Consider the following 25,233-nt stretch of genomic DNA (forward strand, 5'->3'; position numbering starts at 1 on the left):
GAACTATTAACAAAGCACTTATATACTAATAAAGGGCTGGCTTATCTAAAGCCAGTTGAGTAGCACTTGAAATGTTTTTGCTCTATGAAACCTGATGTACTTATATGATTCTGTTTTCTTCAAGTTTGTATTTTGTTGGTCGAACGCACTTATTGTAAGTCGCTTTGGATAAAAGCGTCAGCTAAATGCAATGTAATGTAATGTAATATACTGCATATTAATGAAAATATGAATGCTTAAAGGATCTTCTAGGGACTCCTGTGACACATGAAAGCCAAGGCCGCATTTTGCTCTCAAAGTGCACCAGATTGATGCTTTTAACTTCAACATTTTAAAACAAATCTTCCCGGGGGAGCATGCCCCCGGACCCCCCCGAGAAGAGGTTAGGTACCCCCCCCCCCCACTTAAATCATGTTCACATGGACAGGAAACTAAATACATTTGCACACATCTTGTGTCCATATCTTTCTGTTTTGGTGGTCACGCCGCACCGTGCACGTGCATGCATACGCGAGTCATGGTGAGATATCTGGATTAAGAGGTTGCTTTTTCTTTGCACAGAATGAAATTAATGGGCTGTGATTTTAGTTTTTTTAAGCAGAGGTCAATAATTTGTACGGCCCTCTGAGGATATTGTAAACATTGAAATGGCCCTTGAGAGGAAAAGGTTATAATATAATATAACCCCTAATCTGTTTTTATTCTTCTCTTCATTTGACATGCTATCATATAAAAAGTTCAACAAATATGTCCTTTAGGAGGTTTTAGAAATATGTCATTGATGGTTTGTTCCAATATTCACAACATCTTCAAATGAGACTTTGTTCATGTCCAGATAAAATCTTTTTAAAGTGAACAAATCCTCTGAAAGAGCATTTACAACATCATGGGACAATGAAACTCTTCAATGAAGAGCAGCTCTTAATAGAACCAGTTGTATTCAGTGCTAGGGAAGAAAAACAGAACTAAATAAAAACGATATTCACAAGTTAAATTTGTAAAGAAAACAACATTTAATAGGTGTTTTGTTGAACCTCAAATTTCCGTGGTGACACCATGTATTTTCACAATTAAAGTCTAGTATTGGCCCGATATACGAGTGTATCCCACACACGCACATTTTCACACAGTGGTATATTTTGCCTCATATAGCCCACAAGGGGCAAAGACTAGGATTGACTGAGAAAACACTCACACCACAGGCCATCGGTGCTGTGAGACTACGACAGGATTGGAAACACGTGTGTATTAATACCTGCTCAAGGCCCTGAGCAAATATATAGCCCCAGCTAACCTGCTAATAGCCTTAATTTGTAAGGTAAACAGTAGAAGAGTTTGACACTCACTCACCTAAGGTGCTTTTCCTCTGCTGCGCTGCCTCTGCTGCCTGAGGAGGCTTTGGAGGGAATGGGGGTGAGGGGGGGGGGGGAGTGAAAGCGGCAAAGTTACAGCCTGCCTCCACCATGATATCTGTTGAAGTCATTTTCTCTCAAAGAGGAATTAATTTACTTTCTCAGGCGGCCCACAGCGCCTGTGGCACAGCCGGACCCCCAGAGTGTGGAGTTACTGTGACTGTCCATCTGCAAAACCATGAAAGCTCTGTGACAGGAATATATTTATATATTATTTATTAAATATGATATTCATTTGAGTCTGATATATGTACACTTTCATTTTGTGCGTGATATACTACAGTATCGTCATATTGTTTCTTTGGATTTTAGATTGGGAAATATATGTTAGGAATTAATTGATCTTTAATTTTTAATAACATATACAAACTACTTATTTACAATATCTTACTTACACTTTCTGCATAAATTATACAATTTAGTTATTTTAATTTAAAATACTAAAATAACATTTAAAACAATCCTCATAATTTAGTAAATTACTTTCAGACTGTGTCTCGTGTTAGAAGTTATAAAAAAGAGTCTGACGCCTGATAAGTCTGTTGCAGTTTTATATGAGCTAAAAATAATAATAATATTAACAAAAATAAATGTATAATAATAATATGAGAAAGAATAAAAGAAGCCAAAGCAAAGACTGTCTTCTTTTCCGGCTGCTTATCATTTTTGTTCTCTTCTTCTTCACTTCTGGAAAATGACACTTTTATGGCCAAACTGATTTGGTGAGACTTCAGTGTGAGGGCTGACAATGTGTGATTGTTTGATGTACAGTATGTTGAAGTTGTAGGTGGTTAAAATATTGACTTAAACAAACTCATAAACCATTTCCGAGACATGTATTTGTAGTCACTCCCGACGCTACAAGATGTTACTGTCTGTGTGTACTCTTTAAAAAATAATTATTAAAAGTGATTTAAGGTTTGGTTTCATTAAAAGAAAAGTCTGTTGAATGTTGGAACAGTAATTAATGGTATTTATTTTGAAGCCAACACATTTGGTGTTTGGGACGCTGTTTTGTAATCAAAGCTGTTATTTTAACTTCATGACCTCATATCGAAGGTCAGACCCGCGTCAGTAGTGCTGTGTACTTCGGTTTGACGATGTGAGGTGTTTCATTTCAAAATGAGATAGAAATCATGTGTAAAAAAAGAAAAACCTCACTCTTAGAAAATGAATGGTTGCAATAGATGTAAATGAACTGTGGTTTTTAGTTAAGAGTAGTAGGTATAACCCCTATTTCAGATTGGATCCTGTTTTATATAGTTGGAGAGTTCAATATACAGTGACTTAGTAAACACATAACAGGCTGACAAACCAATGTGCAGAGGAAACCGTTCAAGCTTCTTGCCTCTTTTCCACAAGACTAACAGTATTTTAACGGGTCAAAACTGACAAAGACACACTGAGTTAACCTCTGACACCTCGCCTCCTCTCACTCTCTCCCCAGCCCACCCCTTGAACCATTAGGGCTGTTTTCTTGCAAGAGGGAAAAAAGATGCCACTGGAGGTCAGGTCCAAGTCCAAAATAAATTGCCCTCTTTCCTGAGGCTCAGCCATTTTAATAGTACAGATTTATTGTGCTGTGCTTTTTGGAGGGTGATCATATGTATGTGGTCAGTAGCGCGTATGCAGTCTGTGACCCAGCCTCCCTCTCAAGTTACACACTATTTATAACATCCCCTCCGCCGGCTCCCCTCGTTCTGCAGTTCCTAGGAACCACCTCGAGCTCCAGTCCCCTCTTCCTCCTGACATCTGAGAGGCTCTGCTGCCGCTCACCCTGGGCTAACTGTTTATCCCGTACCGCCTGGCAACTGGCCGCACGCTCCGGATTACCACAGGACACCCGCTTCAAAACACACTTCGCTTTCTGCTCTGAATTATCGAGAGAAGACTATTTGAATTTTTTTAACTGAAGGAAAAAAGTTGTGGGATAGTCAAAGGAGAAAGAGGAGCATCTTGGATATGTGCTTGTGATCTTTTTGATTTGTTTTATTTAGTTACTTTCACCTCTTTTATCTGCATTTCTCACCTTTCCTGGAGGACTGTGTGTGTGTTTGCACACCATGGATCACACGCTGTTCGGCTGCCTGCGGAGCCCCCACGCCCCGGCGCAGGCCCTGCACCCTGCCTTCACCCAGTCTCCCCTCACCCTGCACGGACGCTCGGACCACGTCTCCTACCCTGACCTGGCCTCTTCATCCTCCTCCTCCTCCACCTCCTCACCTTCTCCCTGTATCATCTCCAGTTATCAGATGGACGATGGCCTGTTTCCCGGGCAGCACCACCACCACCCCCACCGCGGCCACATGCCCCCCCAGCAGCATCACCACGCGCCTCAGCACCACACATCCTGGCATATCCCACAGATGCCATCACCTGTTAATAGCACACGCCACAACCTTTGCCACCCGCACTCCCATTCGTCCCATGAGAGCGGGCCCATAGCCCCAGACCTGGGCCACCCTGGGGGGCCCAGTATGTGCGCCAGCACCCCCAGCCTGGGCATCAGCAGCACCCCCACAGGGGCCTCCTGTGTGTCTGCGGACTTTGGAAGACAGACTCTTTCACCTGCTGAGGCCGAGAAGAGGAGCGGAAAGAGGAAAAGTGACAGCTCAGGTAAGATGAGAGGAGACATTTCCTTTTTTTGTTATTTAAGTCACTACCCTCTCATGACAGAGATTTTTTCCCCCTCCTGTTTCAATATAAACAATCTCACAATTCCGGATCAATAAACTATATCTAATCTGATTTTATCCAATCCAATGTAATCAAACTTTTTTCTCTACATTAAATGTGTATTTAATTTAATAGAGCTGCTTGTCACATGTTGCACAGCTAAAGACTATATTTGAATTTTTTGGAGGGATTTCACACGTCTCTTTGTTCAGTCTCCTTGTTAGATAAAGATCATCACATACATATCAGCATTTTAAGAAATTCCAAGCAGAGTTCATGAATAACAAACATCTGTACTTGTCATTCTCAATCTTTCAACAGAACATAACTGTTAAGATTTGTGCGGCTGTGATAGGAAAACAAAAAACTGTCTGAGAAGCAGTTTGTAGGTGTTGGCTGACACGCAGGGAGGCTGCTGCAGCAGGCGGACTGAAGCGTGGAGCAAAGGCCAATCGTAACTGTGCGGGCACATCTGACTACTGACATGTTTTGTTTAAAAATCACATCTGGTTTGTTGCGACACTCTTCAGAGGGCAGAAAATGAGGCACACAGTAAAGAATTAATGTCACGGATTGTAAAAGACTACACCGGCGCCTCTAAACACCCGACAGACGGAGGTGTTTTAGCCTTTTTTCTTGTCTTAATCTTCTAGTTAAAGTATATCACAGTCTGGCTTACTGAAATTTAATGAATGATCGCAATTTTCAGATGTCAATTTTAAATATCTATGTACTTTAATAATGTGATATTGATTGATTTGACTATCCAAAGATTATAAATTATGTTTAGTACCATAAGTAAAAACCTCAAAATGCCTTGATTACATGTTGCTCTAAAGCTCAGTAAGATTGACTTAAATAAAATGTATTTTTCATAAGGAAATAAAAAATCTGCACTTAAATGCTAGTGCAGGTGATCTGAGCTTGATCTAAAAAATATCCCTGACTAGTGTCCACACCTTTTGTAAATGAACTGCAAATATTAAGATATATTTAAGGCTTGAGATCGTCCTTGAAATATGAAATGCAAAGTATTAATACAATAATACACAAACATAAGACATTACTATTAAAAGAAAAATCTTATATATATTTATGTGAGAACCCCTCCTTTAAAACAATACTAAAAAGGTACCACCTCCATGATGACCTGCAGGACATTTCCAACCTGCAGTCGCCACAATAATCAATCACGGCGTGACAAACTGCCGAGGTCGCGGGAGTCCTGCAGGGAACGTGATATTAGTGAGAGTTCTAAGTTTTCCAGGGAAAGTGCGTTCACCGTTCAGTGTGTCCATTTGAGGATTTGTGGGCCCTCAGCGCCGACCCTGCCTCCCTTTAAAGGGCCTCTTTGCTCGCACAGCATATCACCTGCGCTGGACCACTGAATGACATTTCTGAATGTGATTACTTTTTGCTCAGGATGCTGGTGTTCACTGCAGACACCATGCAGTCCCTCTGTCAGACCAGCTGTTTTCAAAACTTTCTTGCAATTAACCGCACTGTAAATATGTATTGGTTAATAATCTAGGTAACAAATACTACAAAGAGCAGTTCCAGTTTACACTACACCAGATTTAGCAGGAACTCTAGATGTAGTAGTTAAACAAAAAATTCATGCAATACAGAATATGCCAACATTATGTAAAACACAGAGCCTTTGGAGAGCCCAGACGGCTTAATTGTTATAGTCCTGTCCTCCTGCAGAATGGTGCAATGGGGTATTTAATCCACAAGTCCAACGCACCACCTCCCTTTTCCTTTCCTCCTTTGTCATATCGTTTGGAAACCAAGCCTCAGTCTCCAAATCCCACTTCCCTTGTAACAAAAGTTGCTGCATACTCATTACATGTGCCGTGCATTCCCTCCACGCTAACACCAATCAGGCTGATTATCGGGGCTAACTAGGTTGCTGACTCAATCAGCTGTCTAAATATCACACCACTGCCAGTTGCATGAGATAGAGCCCGGATTGGGTTTCACCATCTGGACCAGAAACCTGAGCAAAACCTGAATTTAGATACAGAAATAATAACAAAACCTTAGAGCTCATTTCCATGCTAGGTTTAGCTGAAGTAGGAAGCATCTCAACTTTCTTTGTCTAATACTCGCTTGTGATTGTTTCCTCAAGGAAGGCCGCAGGGCGGGCTAATGAGATGAGCCAGCTTCTTGGTATTTTAGGTGTCTGGTTTCCGCAGAACCTGCTCATTTTTTCTTGGAGAGTTTTAGCCCTATTGAGTGTCAGTAGTGCACTTTGCCGAGTTCATCATGGGTTATATTTGCATAGATAGACTAATGCTGTTGAGGGAGCGATCGCCCTTTTAAGAAGTTACTAGATTTTTTTCGTGGAACAATAAAAGGAGCTTGAAGTCTTATTTTGTTGAGGCAGTGTTGTAAAATATAAGAGAGGTGCTTCTAGCTGGCAGACACTTTCTCATGAAAGTACATTTAGAAAAAGGATGTGTCGATGCATTCGACTTCAATCTTGTGTGTGTTTCTGCGAAGAAGTCACAATTCCACTAAAGGAAAACAACTCAAATGCAATTTTCCAGGGTCAGAGAATACACATTTCTGTCTTATTTTCTTAAGAAAAGACAATATTTTTGAGAGGGTCCCTCCTGCAATGAGCTCAGTTCATTTGGGACCATACAGTAAATGACGTGCCGCGTCTAGCTGCGTGTATTTTTCCTCGTATTATTCCTCCTTTTTTGTGGAGAGATGAAAGTTACAGTGGGGACCTAATTGCTGTGGTATAGTGGCTGTGTCATAAAAGCCTGCCGCTCATTTTAACTCCAGGCCTGCTGGTCTGAAGCAGCTGGTTGTGTAATTCTTATATTTCACTTTACACAATGTCTGTGTTTACCAGAGAGAGAGCGAATAATTACGTCTGACGTTTCAATCAGCCACACATTGTTCGGAGCCCTCAGTTAGAAATGACAGGGAGGGAGAGGCAAGGTCAATGAGGAGCTGGACACAGGCTGCGGGTCAAGCAATGATGTGCTTCATTTCATAAAATGTGGGAATTCTTGCAGTTTATGTATGTTTGTCCTTGGCTCTAAAATGGTGTCACACAAATGTAACTTTGTATAGCAGCTTTACTGTAGTTGACCCCTCATTTTCTCTTCAGCCTCTCAAGGGAGTTATATTGTTCTGAAAAAACACAAACTTAATTAGAAGGAAAACTCTCTATACTGACAGAAAAACAGAAGCAACGGTCCCTCCGGATGGAAATCTTAAGTAAAAAGATAGTGTTTCCTGTGACGTGGCTTCAGGCTTCGCACCATTTGTGAGTCTGGCTCTGGGCTGCAGGACTATTTACAGTTTTGCTTGACGCAGGCCTGCTGGATTAACACACGCTACAGAACAGGACCGCAGATAAATTAGCATGCAATCACTGCTGCCTCCAAGTGCAAAGTGCAACTGAAGCATGTCCAACAGAGAAACCACAAGCGCTGCCCACAATAGGAAACTTAGGAAGGCAAATTAACAGTGCGTGTTTACTTTGGAAAGTTTGTGGGAATAACCAAACAAAAAGTATTGTTCTGGGTTGATGAACTGAAGTGGAGATTAGTTATTTTTCTCCACATGTATATCCTAGATTGAATTTATTGAAAGGCATAGTATGTTGCAAGGACCAGCTTTGTGTTTCCTGCGTAGACATATATATTTGACTATTAACAGGAGACTTAATAATATATTTATTATTTTTTCATCATCATTTTATCAGTAACAATATCAGTTACACCAACAACAACTGAAACACTTTTGGAGATCTTCTGCATTTTTATCTTTGATTTTTATCTTTTGACTTTGTGATTGTTTTACAGGCATTCTGAAAATGTCAAAGAACACGTAACACATACAGTAAGAGCAACAAATATAAATACATAAATACATTTTCCTTCCCAATGAGGAGCTGCCTGTGAGATCTTAATTAGAAATGAACTTAAGAAATTGATTTTATGTTTCTATCAAAGCTGATTTGTTCCATATTTAAAAATAAGGGTGTAGCAGCAGATTCCTTTTAAGACGAAGACAAATTAAATCCATGTTGGCAGTATAAGACCCAGCCTATTGTTACCGCACAGCTGCCGCAGCCAGACACACATGTGTAGCCGCCGTGAGTCCTTCCAGCCACTTAAAGTGTTCATAAACAATGACTGAACAATAAAGTGTGATTGACAGCTCCCATTGTTTCCCTTACCTCGCCTCTTTTCTCCCCCTGCTGACTTGCACCTGCCACATAACACCGGCTTTATTTTTTTATTTTTGTTGCATATAAATCTGAGTGGAACTGTGTGGTGTTTGGTTTCAGAGTCCCAGGACGGGAATTACAAGTCAGACGTGAGCAGCAAACCCAGGAAGGAGAGGACGGCTTTCACCAAGGAGCAGATCCGAGAGCTGGAGGCCGAGTTCGCCCACCACAACTACCTAACCAGACTAAGGCGCTACGAGATCGCCGTCAACCTCGACCTCACTGAAAGACAAGTATGTTCCTACCCACCGCAGCTTGTTTCCCCCTGGGTTCAGACATTATCGGACTCCCCCCATTAGCACATTAATGCCATGTTGTGAAAACAGAGACGGCCTTGGGACGACTAGGCGGCTTTTCAGCTCGCTACTGTGTTTTCGTAACTCCGGTGACGGGACTATCATATTCCAGATGTTCCTGTCTATTCTTTCAAGCAGCCCACAGTCGAGGCAGTGAGACGGGCCGGAGGAAGTGCTGTCTAGCAAGTCACTTCCTCTCTCCCACTCCCACTGCACAAATTGGGCCAGTGGCGTGGGCCAGTTGCTGTATAATGCAGGCACATGAAATAAATAACAAGAGACAAATGGGTGGGGGGAGGAAACGGCGTACAGCCTGTTGTTCTCTGACACCCGTTTGGAAGCTGTAAGTCACACTTAGTTGACACCTCGCCAGTGATATTTTGCAGTGTGAAACAGTGTGGATTAAATTTAAAGAAAAGACTGGAAAGAGAAACCTTAGAGATGCATGTGATACCTCAGATTCAAATCATGTGGTGGCAAGATGTATGTGTCATGCTCAGCTAAAACGTTTTGCATGAACCACATTAAACACAAAAGAATATTTGACCTTTCTCACTGTGGACATTTTGGTTCAACTTAAAACCTCACCATTGAGTTCCATCTCATTTAGTAGCAGGGCCCTTCTTCAGACACCTGCTATTCCTGCAATCACATACTAAAATATGACTAAGATAAGATAAGATAAGATAGTACTTTATTGATCCCAATTTTGGAAATGTTTGCATTGGTCTATCGTCCTTAAATGTCTCAAAGTGTTGTAATTGGTTCAATTCATAGTAGAGCCGTCCTTGCTACGTGTGTTTAGTTGGCACCCAGTGTATTGTGTCAGAAGCTTCAGATAAAAGTGTCCATCTAAAGAAATCTTTCCCAGTAAATTAAAGTGCATGCCAGTGTGTTTTGAGTGCCTTTTAGTAATGCGAGTAGTAAACCTGCACAGTCGCATTTAGGTTCTGACTAATTTGGGAGCAACTGGAAACTGTGACGTCAAAAGTGATAAATGTATCTGAAATCGTGTCAGTAATCCTCTGCTTTTGCTTCACATTACAAATAGTGTAAAAAGAATGTTGAAGAACCACTTCTCAATACCACCATGTCAAGGACAACTCCACAGAAACCTCAAACACAGAGTTTGCCATTCTAATTCCACTTCAGCCTTTTCCCAGACTGTTGCAATTAATCTTTTCTGACAGTTTATGCAGCATTGGATGTGTGTGAGTGCAACCTCAGCTTTGTCAGGGAAAATATTTAGCGGGAGATAGTGAGGTAAATATTGGCCTAACAACAGTTGGCCACGGCATTTGATTTGTGCTGAATAAGCTGTTGATGTTACGTCTTTGTGGGAAACCTGAATATTGTAAAAGTTGGCATAGGTGGAGCAATAGAGCCCAACGTTTTGCATGGGAAAACTATTCTATTCTTGGCCAGGTCAGCATTGTAAATGAGATTTTGTTTCAATGTTTTCACCTGGTGTTGGAGCACCACCCAATGGCGTTGGTGGAAGGTTCACCTCTGCTCCGCGCGTCCCTTGATGACTGATGAGCTAGTCAAATTTACAAAAGAAGGAACTCAAAGCACCAGAAATAAAGGTTAAACAATAATCTGTTTTAATGGTAGAAAATAACAATACACAATATAGAGCACTCTGCAATAGTACCAAATACAGAGCGCTCCGGGCTCAATTCCTACCACCGTGTAATATACGTACCACGACAGTCAGTCAGGAAAAGAGCGCCAACTGTAAGAATGGTACAGTATTTAAACACATTCTGTGCAACCGACACAACTCCTCCCTAGCTATTTGTTATTGGCGATTTCACTTCTGGGCGAGCTAGCCAGTGAGTTGGCAGTTCTCCATTGGCCGTTCACACTGTTTCGCCCCATCTCCTTACAGTGTGTGTGTGTGTGTGTGTGTGTGTGTGTGTGTGTGTGTGTGTGTGTGTGTGTGTGTGTGTGTGTGTGTGTGTGTGTGTGTGTGTGTGTGTGTGTGTGTGTGTGTGTGTGTGTGTGTGTGTGTGTGTGTGTGTGTGTGTGTGTGTGTGTGTGTGTGTGTGTGTGTGTGTGTGTGTGTGTGTGTGCGTGTGTGTGTGTCTCTGCCCTCAGTCCCACAACAATGCTCTGGAGTCATGACAGAACGCACACTCGTTCCCCTTTAACATCTTCAACACACACATCTGTTTAAACCAACTACTCCAAAATGTGGTGGCAATTTAGTACTCATAACATGAAAGAATAAAACAGAGAGAAATCAATAAAACACAAACACAGGTATAGTTGAGCAGTAATTATAGCCATGTTTTCCAAATAGTAGAACTTTACAGCAGGTTTTAAGGCACACTCATTTCATCATCCAGCCCCCCACACAAATGTCACATGTTTTCCCCTCTGAAAGTTATGCTTGCATCTATTGATAACTGGAGGACCATTGTCTCTCTAACTGTGTGACTCACATCATCTCATGACTTCTTCAAATATCTGGAAACTGTAATCAAAGTATGTTATATTTGAGAAGGTCCAATAATTGACATAATATTTCCTTCTTGTATTAATTTAAGCTTTCCAGATCATACAGAAAACTCGTACAGACAACCTGCTGAGTTCTGCCCCTGAAAGCCCAAAATGACTTTCTGAAAAATACTATCAACGGGTAATCATTCTACTCAAGGCAGAAATCACAGGCTGTACTGTACCTTACCTTCTCAAAAAACCACCTTCTGATTATTAACAAGTCAAGTGGAAGAAAAGACCATTTGCGCTAATCTACAACTTTCTGCTTTAACATGTTACTTTAATACTTCACTGGTTAAATAAAGGTTAAATAAAAAATAAAAATACAATTCCACATATTCTTCAAGATCTGGATCCAAAACCCAGTAAATATGGTTGAAAGGTTACATACTGTATAACCATTGTACTAATATAATTTAAAATACTTTATTTCAGTGAAAAGTAGGTTGTATTATTGTACCTTGTAACTGGTATGAATAATATAGACGTCACCTTTCAACCCAAATGTAGCCTAGTTTGAATGAATCTACATCTTTTGACTCGTACACCAATTCAGTTCTGGTTGTGTTATTTTAAGCAAATATTTGATTATTGGTAATGTGCAACCCTGTCTCCTAAAAATTACGTTCCCACAGAACTAAACTGCATTCTCAATTACGTTTAGCTAGAAACGTATTTACTCCCACGTTACGTTTGTTATGAACGTATCTCAAATACGTTTATTTTCTACATATCTTCTAGAAACATGTTTTCTCCCAGGTTACGTTCCTTATGAACGTATCTGAAATACGTTTATTTTCTACATATCTTTGCCATTTATTGTCTTGCTTATAATGATGATAATAGTCATTTATAAATATCATTTTAGAGCACACCTTTGAAATCGACAATCGGGCTCGATATATGGTTAAATTAAAATCAGTAGGCGAGGCTGTAATTTCGCCAGCTGTTACTCTCATGTGCGAGGCAGAACATAATAGTTTGATCATGCCAAGAAGCTGCTGTGTCGTTTATTGCACCTCAAACATTAAAACAAATCCAGAGTTACGTGTTTCTGTACTTCCTCTAAGAAGAAAGGACAGTAACAGAAGAGCTCTGTGGCTTCAGGCTTGATCGCCGTTCAAATGACAGCGCTGGTTTCCCCAAAAGTGGGCGGGGCTGTAAAGTGAAGTAGATTTACTCTCATCTATTATTCAAAACCATTCTATTTATTCTAACGTAAATTACATGCCAGTGTTTTATCTTTTATTTATTTGTTTTTATTTTAAATCGTATAATGTCGGACTTTTTTTCTCGTCTTTGAGGAAAATAAATGGGGTTTAGAGATTCAAAATACTGAAATCTGTATTTTTTAAAATCTCTTCCTTCTAATTTGTTATTCTTTTCTAAATAACACACTGTTATTTACTCAACAATAGCACACAATTATCCTTGTTTTTATTTATTCGTTTAATTCTATAATCTTGGGCATTTTAGCATGCTTTTTAGCCGTAAATAAAGTCACCAGAAACAGACGGGACATTTCGAGATTTAGGATGGCCCAAGACACTACACTACCCATAATCCCCAGCTATCGTTTGGGACTACAGTCCCGTTGACAAACCCCGTGATGTTGCGCCGAGGTTACGCCGAGCGTCAAGCTCTTTGAAATGGAACGAAACCACGGCAGACTATTCAAAACTGGACTCGAACGCCCCACCAGAACTACACATGCTGGCTATTGTGTTTCGCAACATGTTCTCTATGGCACGTCTCTACTGGGAATTGTAGTTTTAAAAGACGTTTTTCCCAAATGTAGAAGTTGACAGTATTAAACTGTGTACAGCCCTGGAGGTTTAGGCGATAGGAAACACATTGGTGTGTACACATTTAAAACATGTAATTACTAAATGGGTGAAAATCGCTTGTATCCATAATGGGCAGCATTAATATATACCCACACGACAGCTCATTGTTACTTTGTAATTCTACTCCACTACAATTCAGAGGTTAACCTGGTATTTTTACTCCACTACATTTAGTTTAGTTACTTTGCAGATTCTGATTAATGATGTGGAATATAAACAACCCTTAAAGCAGACTTTAGTTACACCTGAATACAATTCAGGGAAGGTGATTGTCAAGTGCCAACAATCAGGAGAGATATTTGATAGTTGGTGCTTGAGAAGACTAAACATTTATCTGCAGATCTTTATAAAGTATATTCATTACTCGTTATTCTATACTAATAGTTAATTAAAAACTGTATAATGGCTATTTTGCATATCCCTTTCAAGATTTCAAGGTTTTCTAAGGTGTATTGATCTTATACACAACTTGGGTCGCAGGTTCCTCAACAGACATCTATCAATATGTGTGTACTGTATACCTCCACCATTAAACTGTCATATTCTGCAGATTTCTTATTCTATCTACATACATAAGAGTATAATTAATGTGTATAATATCATTTAAAATAAGTGTTTCAACATAGTTAACATTGCAGGAAAGCAATATTTTAGACGTTAAGTACTTTGTCAGGCTTAATATTCATCTGTAGATAGATACCCCCAGAGCTTTTTTCTTGTTTAAAAGAAGACCTTAACCTAAAGTATTTTTTAATGTGTTAATAAAGGTTAATTCGTTTTTCTGTTTTGCACATCCTCCTATTAATATCTTTGTACATCCAGCACTAAACTGTTTTATTGTAGAGATCACTTAGTATCTTCTTGACTTTTTATATTCTATATTTCTATCATTGACCTTCTACTTTCCCCCTATGAAAGTATGTACTCTTAATATTGTTTTGATCAAATAAGATTATTCAACAAAAATAATTCAATAACATGCTTTAACCACTAGGCGGTGCACACAAGGTACACACAGCATACTAATAATAACTTTGTATTATTAGTGTAGACACTTATGTATAACATCTGAAGATGTGTAGTTGTATTCATGTTTTTACATAATTTTACAGGATATTGCTATACTATTTCTCTTGTTTTACTTCTACACATTAATATCTGATTTGTAAAACATCACAGACAGAAAGGCATAGGCTATCCGTCATTTAATAGTAAGCTATTGAAATTGTGATTCCATAGATGTGTCTCCCATCACCCAAATCCCCTGACTATTCTCTCAACTCAGTATTTAGATTCTTATATTCAAAGAAAATCAGTAATATCTTTAAAAACTACAAGTCCTTTTCGATCAGCTGTGCACCGTTATGGTGTAAATATAACCTATATACCAATTGGATCAAATATAAAAGTCAGCCGAATTACTATTGATACTGCAAGGAGACGTATTTTGTGAAAAGAAATTGAAGATGTTGTTTAATTGTTGATATATTTATGATCCACGTCAAGTATTCAGTTTTGGCAGCAGTTCTCCTGTTTGTCTCTCTCTATAAATAAAGAATTACGGCAGATGTGTAATATGTAATGCAGCCGAACCGTGTATTACAATGCCGTTATGTGATGACTTCCAAAGAGAAAAGCAAGCACACTCTGAATTAGGTATTATTTTATTTTTCGTTGTCGGATATCATATCTCCATATCATATCAACACCATATCCCAGCGTGCATTGCGGCTAAAACATCCAATCAACAAGCTTCAAGCTGAGGATCTTGGGTAATCAGTTTAATGAGTTTGTGGTGTGTATCGCTCAAAATGTCCCGTCTGTTTCCGGTGACTTTATTTACGGCTAAAAAGCCCAAGATTATAGAATTAAATGAATAAATAAAAACAAGGATAATTGTGTGTTATTGTTGAGTAAATAACAGTGTGTTATTTAGAAAAGAATAATAAATTAGAAGGAAAAGATTTAAAAAAATACAGATTTCAGTATTTTGAGGCTCTGAGCCCCATTTCTTTTCCTCACAGACGGAAAAAAAGTCCGACATTATACGATTTAAAATAAAAACAAATAAATAAAAGATAAAACACTGGCATGTAATTTACGTTAGAATAAATAGAATGGTTTTGAATAATAGATGAGAGTAAATCTACTTCACTTTACAGCCCCGCCCACTTTTGGGGAAACCAGGGGGAACCAGCGCTGTCATTTGAACGGCGATCAAGCCTGAAGCCACAGAGCTCTTCTGTTACTGTCCTTTCTTCTTAGAGGAAGTACAGAAACACGTAACTCTGGATTTGTTTTAATGTTTGAGGTGCAATAAACGACACAGCAGCTTCTTGGCATGATCAAACTATTATGTTCTGCCTCGCACATGAGAGTAACAGCTGGCGAAATTACAGCCTCGCCTACTGATTTTAATTTAACCATATATCGAGCCCGATTGTCGATTTCAAAGGTGTGCTCTAAAATGATATTTATAAATAACTAATTATCATCATTATAAGCAAGACAATAAATGGCAAAGATATGTAGAAAATAAACGTATTTAAGTTACATTCATAACTAACGTAACGTGGAAGAAAATATGCTTCTAGAAGATATGTAGAAAATAAACGTATTTGAGATACGTTCATAACTAACGTAACGTGGGAGAAAATACGTTTCTAGCTAAACGTAATTGAGAATGCAGTTTAGTTCTGTGGGAACGTAATTTTTAGGAGACAGGGTTGTAATGTGTTATGTGGGATGCCCTTAAAGCGAAGAAGTAGAGTGGCCCTTAAGTTTTCCATGGATGCTTAAATGTGCAATTTTTTATCAAGTGGATCAGCAGTTCTTGTGAACTATCCAAAGTTAAATTATACTTTATAGTGTGATGTGTTGAGATTTAAATATGTGTCCCTATAGGATGTCAAGCAGTGCAGGTACAGTGCTGCTGAGTGAGTCTGAATACTGTGTGTGTATGTAAGCCTTAAGGATCACATGTTTGGGTTGACATTAGAGCCTGGCATATATAAATGATCCTTAGCTGGACTCTCGCCCCCCCCCTCCTGCTCTCAGAATATGGCCCTGAAGCTTGTAAAGAATCCGAAGTGATACTCAGCACGCCGTAAGCCGATGACGTCTAAGATAAACGTTTGTGCTGTCAACTAACTTCCTGACCATGTGACCACTCGATCCCCTCGGAATGACACTCCCCAAAAATAAACCCACCCCACCCTGCGTGACAAGAACAAGCCCCCCCAACTCTCCCTTCCTTTGGGCGCATGTGTCGACACTCAGGGGGCCTCTGCTGCTACTTGACGTGTAAACCGTTTTAAGCAACAGCTTAATCATCAATCTGAGAGACGTAAATACGGTTGAGGCTGTTGAGTCAGGGAAAAACAGGTAGACGCCAAGTGGCAGATGGAACAGTCCATCCACTGCATTACTGTAGCTGTGGCTGCAATCAGAAAGAAACCTGCTGAAAAATGGTTTCCTAATTGCATATGAACAGTTTTTTGTGACTTTGTTTGAGCAATTAATTTAACATTTTCTGTCCTCTAGGTGAAGGTGTGGTTCCAGAACAGGAGGATGAAGTGGAAAAGAGTGAAGGGCGGTCAGCAGGGAGCGGCAGCCCGAGAGAAAGAACTGGTCAATGTGAAAAAGGGGACGCTGCTGCCATCAGAGTTCTCTGGCATCGCAGCGCTTCACCACTCGACGGACTCCTTAGCCAATGAGGACAGTCACGACAGCGACCAGAGCTCCGAGCACGCTCACTTATGATGCACCCCGCCCCGCCCCTCAGAGGATAGGCCCTGCGCTGCCTCAGGACTGCTGTTTGCTGATTCGCCATCGTCATACAACGATGCTAAATAAGTGTACAACTATACAGAGAAGTGTGATAAATAATGCAGCCCTTATGTAGGCGATATGTACATTTCAAGAACTGAGCACATAAAGGAAGGATGTTGACATATTGTAAAGCGCCATTGGTTAAAGATCTCCTTGATAAAAAGAAAAACACTTTTTAAAAAAAAACAATTTGGAAATATTTGTAATCATACTGTTGTAAACATTCCATGTTGTGTGTCTCGAGAGAAGCCGGCTTTGATTTGCACTGTTAAACACACAGTCTACTTCTCACTCAGTTTCTACTGTATAAAATGTAAATTACGATGTAATTTAGTTATTGATCAAATCAAGTGCCAGGAAATCTAATTTGCCTACAGTAGCTAATATAAATGATCTGTATTGTCTTACCACAACAATAGTTTTATACCCACACTATTCAACTCGTGCAGTAATAAACACGGACGGTTCTTTAGTCAACACTTTTCTGCCTAGAGATGTAATTTTGTAAAAATGTTGAAATAAGTATTCTATTAAATCTTTTCAGAAACAGTTGCAGATCAATTAAAATGTAACCAATAACCATTGATCAAAATTAATAATAATTGGTATGACTTTTTCATCTATGCAGCCACCCATTGAAATGGGTGTTGCATAAAGTGAAGCTGAAATGAATTAAACATCGCAAAGAGTGTAGAAAGCTGGGGATGGGGCTGCATGCTAAATTCACCTCAGCCTTCGGGCAGGGTCGGGACTTCTGCCAAGAATCTGAGAGGGAGAACCCGCAAAGGATCAGATTCTGTTACAAAACTAAGTTGAAAATAATTTCTTGACTTGATCTCATCTTTCACCACATTGTGATTGTGCATTCTAATTTTTTCAGGAGGCACCTCACACGGCATGCGAGGTTTTTTTAATTTTATTTTCCTTCCCCCGCAAAGCAAACCACAGGATGAATGTGATCCTTTAACTTTTTGACATTGCAACTGAAATGCAGTGCAATGTATTTACAAGTATAGAAGACATTTAGTGCCTTGATAATCGAACATCAAAACAGCCCAGTTACCACAGACTATTAACTCAGTCATCTAAATTACAGCACACTCACCTCCAAATATGGTCGTCCCTATTCACCTGCAGCGACTCCTGATTACTGCCTGTTTAATAAACAACAACAACAAAAAGTAAGCACTGTAATGAAAACTTCTGGAGCGAGGACTCGAAACACAATGAGAACACAGGAGAGCTCGAACTTGATGGCAGACACTGAAGAATGTATTGAAGGTTACGGCCGGAGAATTGACAAAGACACAGCTCCTGCCAAACAAACTTTGAAGATCTCCAGCCAGTCCCATTTAGCTAGCTCAGAGAGAATAATCAACATTTTGCATGACAAGACATAACCAGCAAGTGTCATTATTATTAATATTACTATTATTATTATTATTATTATTATTATTATTATTATTATTATTATTATTATTATTATTATTATTATTAATGTCATTATAATGTTTTGCCTAAAAGTACATTGAAATTTCACAATACACATGGTGCAACACTGAATTATTTTTCCATATAACTAAACTGCATTTTCACTTATTCTCCCGGATTACTGGCACAGTTTTAAACATGTGGTCAAAGGTAACGGATGCTAATTGGAATAAGTCAACCATGACTTTTGAATAAACTTGGTAAATGAACAATGGTCTTCTCTTCAGCAGACTTTGATTAGAAACTGTCTTGAAGGTGACTCAAAACGCAAATGAGTAAGTATTATGGGTCACTAATCTATAACTTTGTTTCTGTTGACTTCTATTTTGCCTGCATTAACCAACACAAGTTGTTATTGCCTATAATGATCTTGAACAGGACCTGATGCTCTGGACTCGGTCTTGATTTGGCCTCTAACCGTACCTGCTCTTGGACTTGAGTTGGACTAAAAAACTTTGGCCTTAACTAGCCTGGTTGCCATCAGAAATCTACAGGAGACACCTGTTCAAACCTCTGACCTGTCATACCTCTAAGGTTTCCCTTGAACCTGCCCTCACCATATCTGCATTGCATCAGCTAAGGCTCTAGATGAGCTTTATGATCAGTTTCACCTGAATCCTATGTCCTACCTTACGTCACAGCTTAAAGAGACATGCACTTTCAGTCTTTCTCTTGGGAGTTTACATATTTATGTCAGTATTTTTGTCAGACACATATTAGCAGTAAAGTTCAACTTTTTGGGTTTCTTATTTGCTTTATGGTGGAGAGTTTTAATAAAAAGTGACACCAATCTCTCTGTCTATCCACATTGAACCTTAAATAAGAAGCTATTCAGTGAGCATTCAGTTAGCACAGCTTACCTGGTTCTGTCAATTACTAACACAATTCATCTGTGTGCTGCGAGGCTTTTGAATCTTAATGTAAAGGGAAACAATGTTCATTCATACACTAATAATCAAATCAGTTAACTAAACTACAGTACTACAGCATCCACGTTTCCACAAAGGCTAATCAACAAAGACTACAGACCTTTTGCGCAGGAAACAAGCCTGGGGGAACTTCCCATTAATAAAGTAATGCCTACAGCTCTGTTGAGAACTTCATGATATTCAAGCACATCTTACATGTTAATAATTTAGGAACACCACACAAAAAAAGTGTAAACCATAAATAGTTCTGGCTGCCAAAGAGAGTCCGCACTTGTAAAACCAACACATCCTCACTCCCAGGTCGGCCTATGTTGACGTTATGTCAAGTCCCCTGTGTCGGCTTTTTCCAACGCAAGGGGGGGGCCTTAGCGTCCATTTTCAACGTAAGGGGGGGGCCCCTTAGCGTCCATTTTCAGCTTTCCGGGATGTCCATATGCTTCTATGGACGCTCATGGAAGGGATGCTTCGTTTGTGTCGGCTGCCCTTAAAGGCAATGTGAGCGTCCATTCTCTTTGGATAACGGAGAATTGTACACCCGGAAGTAAGTATTCCCCATACTGTCGATTTATTTTACAGTGATATCTGCACTACTCATCGACTACAAAACACCAGATTATCCTTGTTAATTACACAACATTGATTGGTTTAAATTGTGTGCAATGCTTTTGTATTTTCCCCCTTCGATTCGGAGAAACAAATATTTTTTCGGAGTAAAGGATGGCAGAAGACACTACACTACCCAGAATCCCCAGCTATCGTTTGGACTACACCATGTGCTCTGTTTGACGTCACATTTCTCCCTGCAGAAAAAAAACCCAGTGATAGTCCTCAAGCTCTGTGATTGGAGAGTGTGCTCCGAGGGTTACGCCGAGCCTCGAACAGCACTTGAAATGGGATGGAACCACGGCAGACTGTCCAAAACTGGATTTGAACGGGTCCACCGCTAGATGTCCCTTTATATCAGCTGTGCACCTTTATGGTGTAAATACAGCCTATCTACCAATTGGATCAAATATAAAAGTCAGCCGAATTAGAATGGCCAAACTAACATTAAAATAGGCATTTTCCAACGAGAATAAAACGAAGTTCGGCCATGTTTTTTTTTTCTGCAGGGAGAAATTTGAAGATCACAAACAGAGCACATGGTGTAGTCCAAATGATAGCTGGGGATTCTGGGTAGTGTAGTGTCTTCTGCCATCCTTTACTCCGAAAAAATATTTTTTTCTCCGAATCGAAGGGGAAAAATACAAAAGCATTGCACACAATTTAAACCAATCAATGTTGTGTAATTAACAAGAATAATCCGGTGTTTTTTAGTCGATGAGTAGTGCAGATATCCAACCCAGTCTCACGGCATTTCGTGTTCACCAACACGTATTTTAATCTATTGATTCGTGTTCACCATCACGATTTGCCCCTTTTATTCGTGTTGCACAGCACGATTTTAAAAGCAATGTATTTCTACTGGTAACGTGTTTCGTGCCTGCAGGCTGCAGCACGTCTTTTTCTCTGGTCGGGTCGTGGAAGACCGGAAGCTGTGTGGTTCATAAAAACATGTTCTTACTCAATATCAACCCACAGTTATTGCTTTTATTTTAAATCGTATAATTTCGGACTTTTGTTGTCGTCTGTGAGGAAAATAAATGGGGCTCAGAGCCTCAGGATACTGAAATCTGTATTTTTAAATATTTTTTTCCTTCTAATTTGTTATTCTTTTCAAAATAACACACTGTTATTTACTCACCAATAACACACAATTATCCTTGCTTTTATTTATTGGTTTAATTCCATAATCTCGGGATTTTTCGGCGACCGTCAGGAACTGAATTTCAAAATAAATATAACAGAAAACAGACGTAAGCATTTCGAGCGATTACCCAAGATCCTCAGCTATGGTTTTAAGCTCGCTGATTGGATGTGTTAGCCGCAATGCATGCTGGGATTTGGTGTTTATATTATATGAAATCCGGAAAACATTTAAAAAGTATAAAATAATACTTAATTCCGAGTGCTCTTGCTTTTCTCTTTGAAAGTCATCACATAACGGCATTGTAATACACGGTTCGGCTGCATTAAATATTACAGATCTGCCATAGTTCTTTATTTAGAGAGCCCTGATGAGAAGACCTTTGGAAAAACTGGAAGAAATGGCGCCGAAACTGAATACTTGACGTGGATCATAAATATATCAACAATTAAACAACATCTTCAATTTCTCTTCACACAATACGTCTCCTTGCAGTATCAACACTAATTCGGCTGACTTTTACATTTGATCTAATTCATAGATACGTTATAATTACACCATAACGGTGCACAGCTGATATAAAAGGACAGTAGTTTTTAAAGATATTACTGATTTTCTTTGAATGTAAGAATGTAAATACTGAGTCTGAAATAGCATAGCAATAGAGAGGCGAAGTCACGCCCATCTACTTCCGGCCCATGGGACCCCGGAAGCGAAAAATTAACATTGAATTCAATGGAGAGAGAACACGTATCTTTTGATCCCGTTTGAATTGTGCCACGAACTACACATATGATGTTTGTCAATCTTAAACAATAAGTTCCATGTCAAAAAAGTCACATTTTGTCGTAAAACTGTTGAAATATAAGACTATGAAAAATACGCGACTACAAAGACTACAAATCCCAAATCCCATTCTGGCTCGCGTAAGTGATGTCACAGGCGATAATGCTCCAAGTGGTTGCGACTCGTAATTAAAGCGAAGAAGAAGATCTCATAACCGATTTATTCCCTCCAATAAATAAGAGATTGCTAAAAATAAATTCACTTTTACAAGATGCATGTGTGCTTTGTACCAGGTTGTAATCACATACGTGATCAAACCACTTGCTCGTTCTATCGCTTCCCGTCTGATGAAAGGACCAGGAGTCGTTGGACCAAACATATCAGGTAATATACATGTTGTGCATGGAACATATAGTCAAAGTTAGCTACCTAGCTAGTAGCGACGAGTAGCGAGCACGTTAGTTAGCATTACATTACTTAGCCTTGTCACTTTTAGTAGCCTTACCATGAAGTTATTATTTTATTACATGAAGTAAGAGCAAGAGTAGATGGTAAGTATTTCGTGAAACATTTTAAGAGTAGCCTACTGCGCCATCCACCGGGTGCTAAGGAAGCAGTCAGGGAGAGTCGAAGGCAGGCAGGGAGCTTTGCATGACAGATTCTTCTGGACGTGTTTCATTGTGATGACAGTAAGGGTGAGTCAATCTGTTTGTTGGAAAGACATTAGTTGAGTGATTACTGAGAGAAAATTATTAGAAGAGATAATTATTCAAAGTGTTGTTACTTTAAAGTGTTGTTACTGACCTTTTTCTCTTTTATTTCCTTTCCCTCACCTGTAACTGCTGAGACCCTGAGGAACATGCACACTGACCTGCTCTGGCAACCTGATTTCCACTGTACGTAATAGTATTTGGTTATGGTATATTATTTATATACATCAAAGGCACAATGCACCCCCCAGAGACACACATGTATTGAGTGTGATATTGTGCATAGGTCAAGTGAAATCATCTTTACACACTAGAAAACTGTAGGAGCGGCAACTTGTTTTGAAATTGAATTTTTAATATCCGAAAATGAAGTTGATATGTTTTCTTTATTCTTCTCTCTTCCCAGCTCCATCCATCACCATGCTCTGTTCCTGCAGGTCCTGCTTGCTAATCATTATGCTCATATGTTTTCACACAATTACAAATAAAGTCAATGTATTGTATGACATGAAGTTGTGCTTCATTCGGAGTCAATAATACATTCATTCTGCCTTCATCCATTCTGCCTTCAACTGCACAATGATTGTGGACTGCACCGACATCCATGTAGCTGCCCCCAGTAAGATGAACCAAGCAAAGAGGGTCACTATCATGCCCAAGGACATCCAGCTGGCCCGCTGCATCCGCGGAGAGAGGGCTTAGACTGACCTGAGACCAGCACACCCAAACACAACGGCTCTTTTAAGAGCCACCTACAGTTTCAAAGAGTTGCAATCCTACGTTATTATAATGATTAAACTGGTTCATGTGTCACTTAGTTTACTGAACCGTGATGAATGAAAGAAATGAGTGAGGTAGTGGTTTAAAGAAGTTACAAAGACATTAATATATGAGTAACAGGTCAGTGTAAACACAAGCTTCTGTCAATTATGGATCATTCAAACTATATACAAATAATATGTAATAACGTTCTAAAATAAGTATTCGGTATATTCCTTGATAGCTTTTGGAGAAGGTTGTTTTTAAGTTTACTAAAAATCTATCGTTTCAACGGTTTCACTTTATAAAAAGGAACAGGTGAGTAGAGCATTATTGAGTTTCTTATTCTGTCAGTAAATTATCCAAATGAATGTTTTTCATTATTTTAGTCAACCCTAAACAAATTGATTGTACCTTTTAATAATGACCTTACATGGTTAAGTTAAATTAACTTCAGAAAATCAAATCTGTTCTGAGAAAAAACTAATACATGTTTAAAGATAGGAACTTGCCATCCCACTGAAGAACAGTCCGTAGAGATTTAAAGGCGTAGTTGTAGTTCAGTCCAACGTTTCATTTGGATTCATTTCTCCAACAGTCAACTATTTTCATAAAGAATATATATATTTTTCAAAGTCAACTTTATTGTCAATCTTACTCAGTTTGTGTTTATAGACAGAGATCAAAAAGACGTTTCCAACAATCCCAAATACGAAAAATTAAATTATACAATTTACAGATATGTAATGTATACAAATATATATATCCTATATACACCATCATGTATAATGATGGTGTATGATGTAGAAGGAAGTGTGGTAGATAACAAGTAAATATAGAGTTACATACAGATCCATGTTACAGCAAAAGATGGAATAACTAAGAAGCACGCAGTATAATAATAATTACATGCAACAATTAAATAACTGCTCAGCGTCTCCACCACAATCCCAATCTGCTGTGTCCTGTTTTCCTCCCCTCTGCATAACACCCCATCACACATACGAAACACAACGCAGAGTCTGAGGGTGTTAAGAGTATGTTTATTTAAATGTCCTCCTCTCTACTGGCCAACACAGGGAGCATATGCTGGGTGTAGAATTGTTCCAGGAGGAGGAGATTTCCATGCCATGCAGGGTCTTTGGGGATGAGGATGATGATCGCCTCCTTCGTGGTCCACACAACAAAGTAGCAGAGACTCCGGTCTGTGATGTGCAGCTGCCCTTGGACCTGGTGCCAGTATGGGTGATATATGACCCACCCTCCTCACGGAGACAGAAGGATGGTAACTGGACTGCCTCCGCGATGGTCATGTTCATGTCACCAAAATCCTTGAATCTACACACAGCAAATAAACTGAAATGACACATACAGTATAGAATATACTGTAGGCCTATAGTCGATATAAAACTGGCCGCTTCAATCTGAAGAGCAACTCAAACAAAACACGGGAGTGTACCTTGTTCTTGTGAACACTAATGTTATCCACAGCATACACAGAGACCACTAAGTTCTTAAGGAGAAAACTAGTTACTGAAACAAAACACGTTAGTGTACCTTGTTAGCTAATGTTAGCTAGCTGACATTAACGTTACACATTGCACTCATGTTACTCACCGAAACCTTGTAAAGCCGGTCCCGCTGCTCTTACAGAACCGACTAACTCCCCTTTCGTGTATGTACAGCTCTCAACGTGCCCAGACTTGTAGTGATTTTCACCTCATTTTATACTTTTATTCTCATTCTGAAAGAAACAGGTGAAATTTGCTAACGTGACGGCCATCTTTGTGATGGTGACGCGTATTGTGCGAGACCAAGAGACCTGTAGTTCACTCAGCGGTTTCACACAAAAAAATGTGTAACTTCACAGTTTTACGACACATTTTTATTTTTTTAACTTGCAAAATATTCTTTTAAATTGACAAACATCATATGTGTCATTCGTGGCACAATTCAAACGGGATCAAAAGATAACCTTTCTCTCTCCAT

At 39.4% G+C, this 25,233-nt stretch overlaps 1 protein-coding gene across 1 annotated transcript; it reads left to right on the top strand.

Annotated features, from left to right (window-relative positions):
- The first annotated feature begins 3,076 nt into the window (after positions 1-3,076).
- Positions 3,077-18,224, top strand: meox2a (mesenchyme homeobox 2a). The gene is made up of 3 exons (XM_034103116.2): positions 3,077-4,028; positions 8,404-8,576; positions 16,535-18,224. The coding sequence occupies exons 1-3, from the start codon at positions 3,476-3,478 to the stop codon at positions 16,751-16,753; spliced, it is 945 nt and encodes a 314-aa protein (XP_033959007.1). The 5' UTR covers positions 3,077-3,475; the 3' UTR covers positions 16,754-18,224.
- The last annotated feature ends 7,009 nt before the right edge of the window (positions 18,225-25,233 follow it).

The sequence above is a fragment of the Pseudochaenichthys georgianus genome, chromosome 16, assembly GCF_902827115.2.
Source record: "Pseudochaenichthys georgianus chromosome 16, fPseGeo1.2, whole genome shotgun sequence".
Lineage (NCBI taxonomy): Eukaryota > Metazoa > Chordata > Actinopteri > Perciformes > Channichthyidae > Pseudochaenichthys > Pseudochaenichthys georgianus.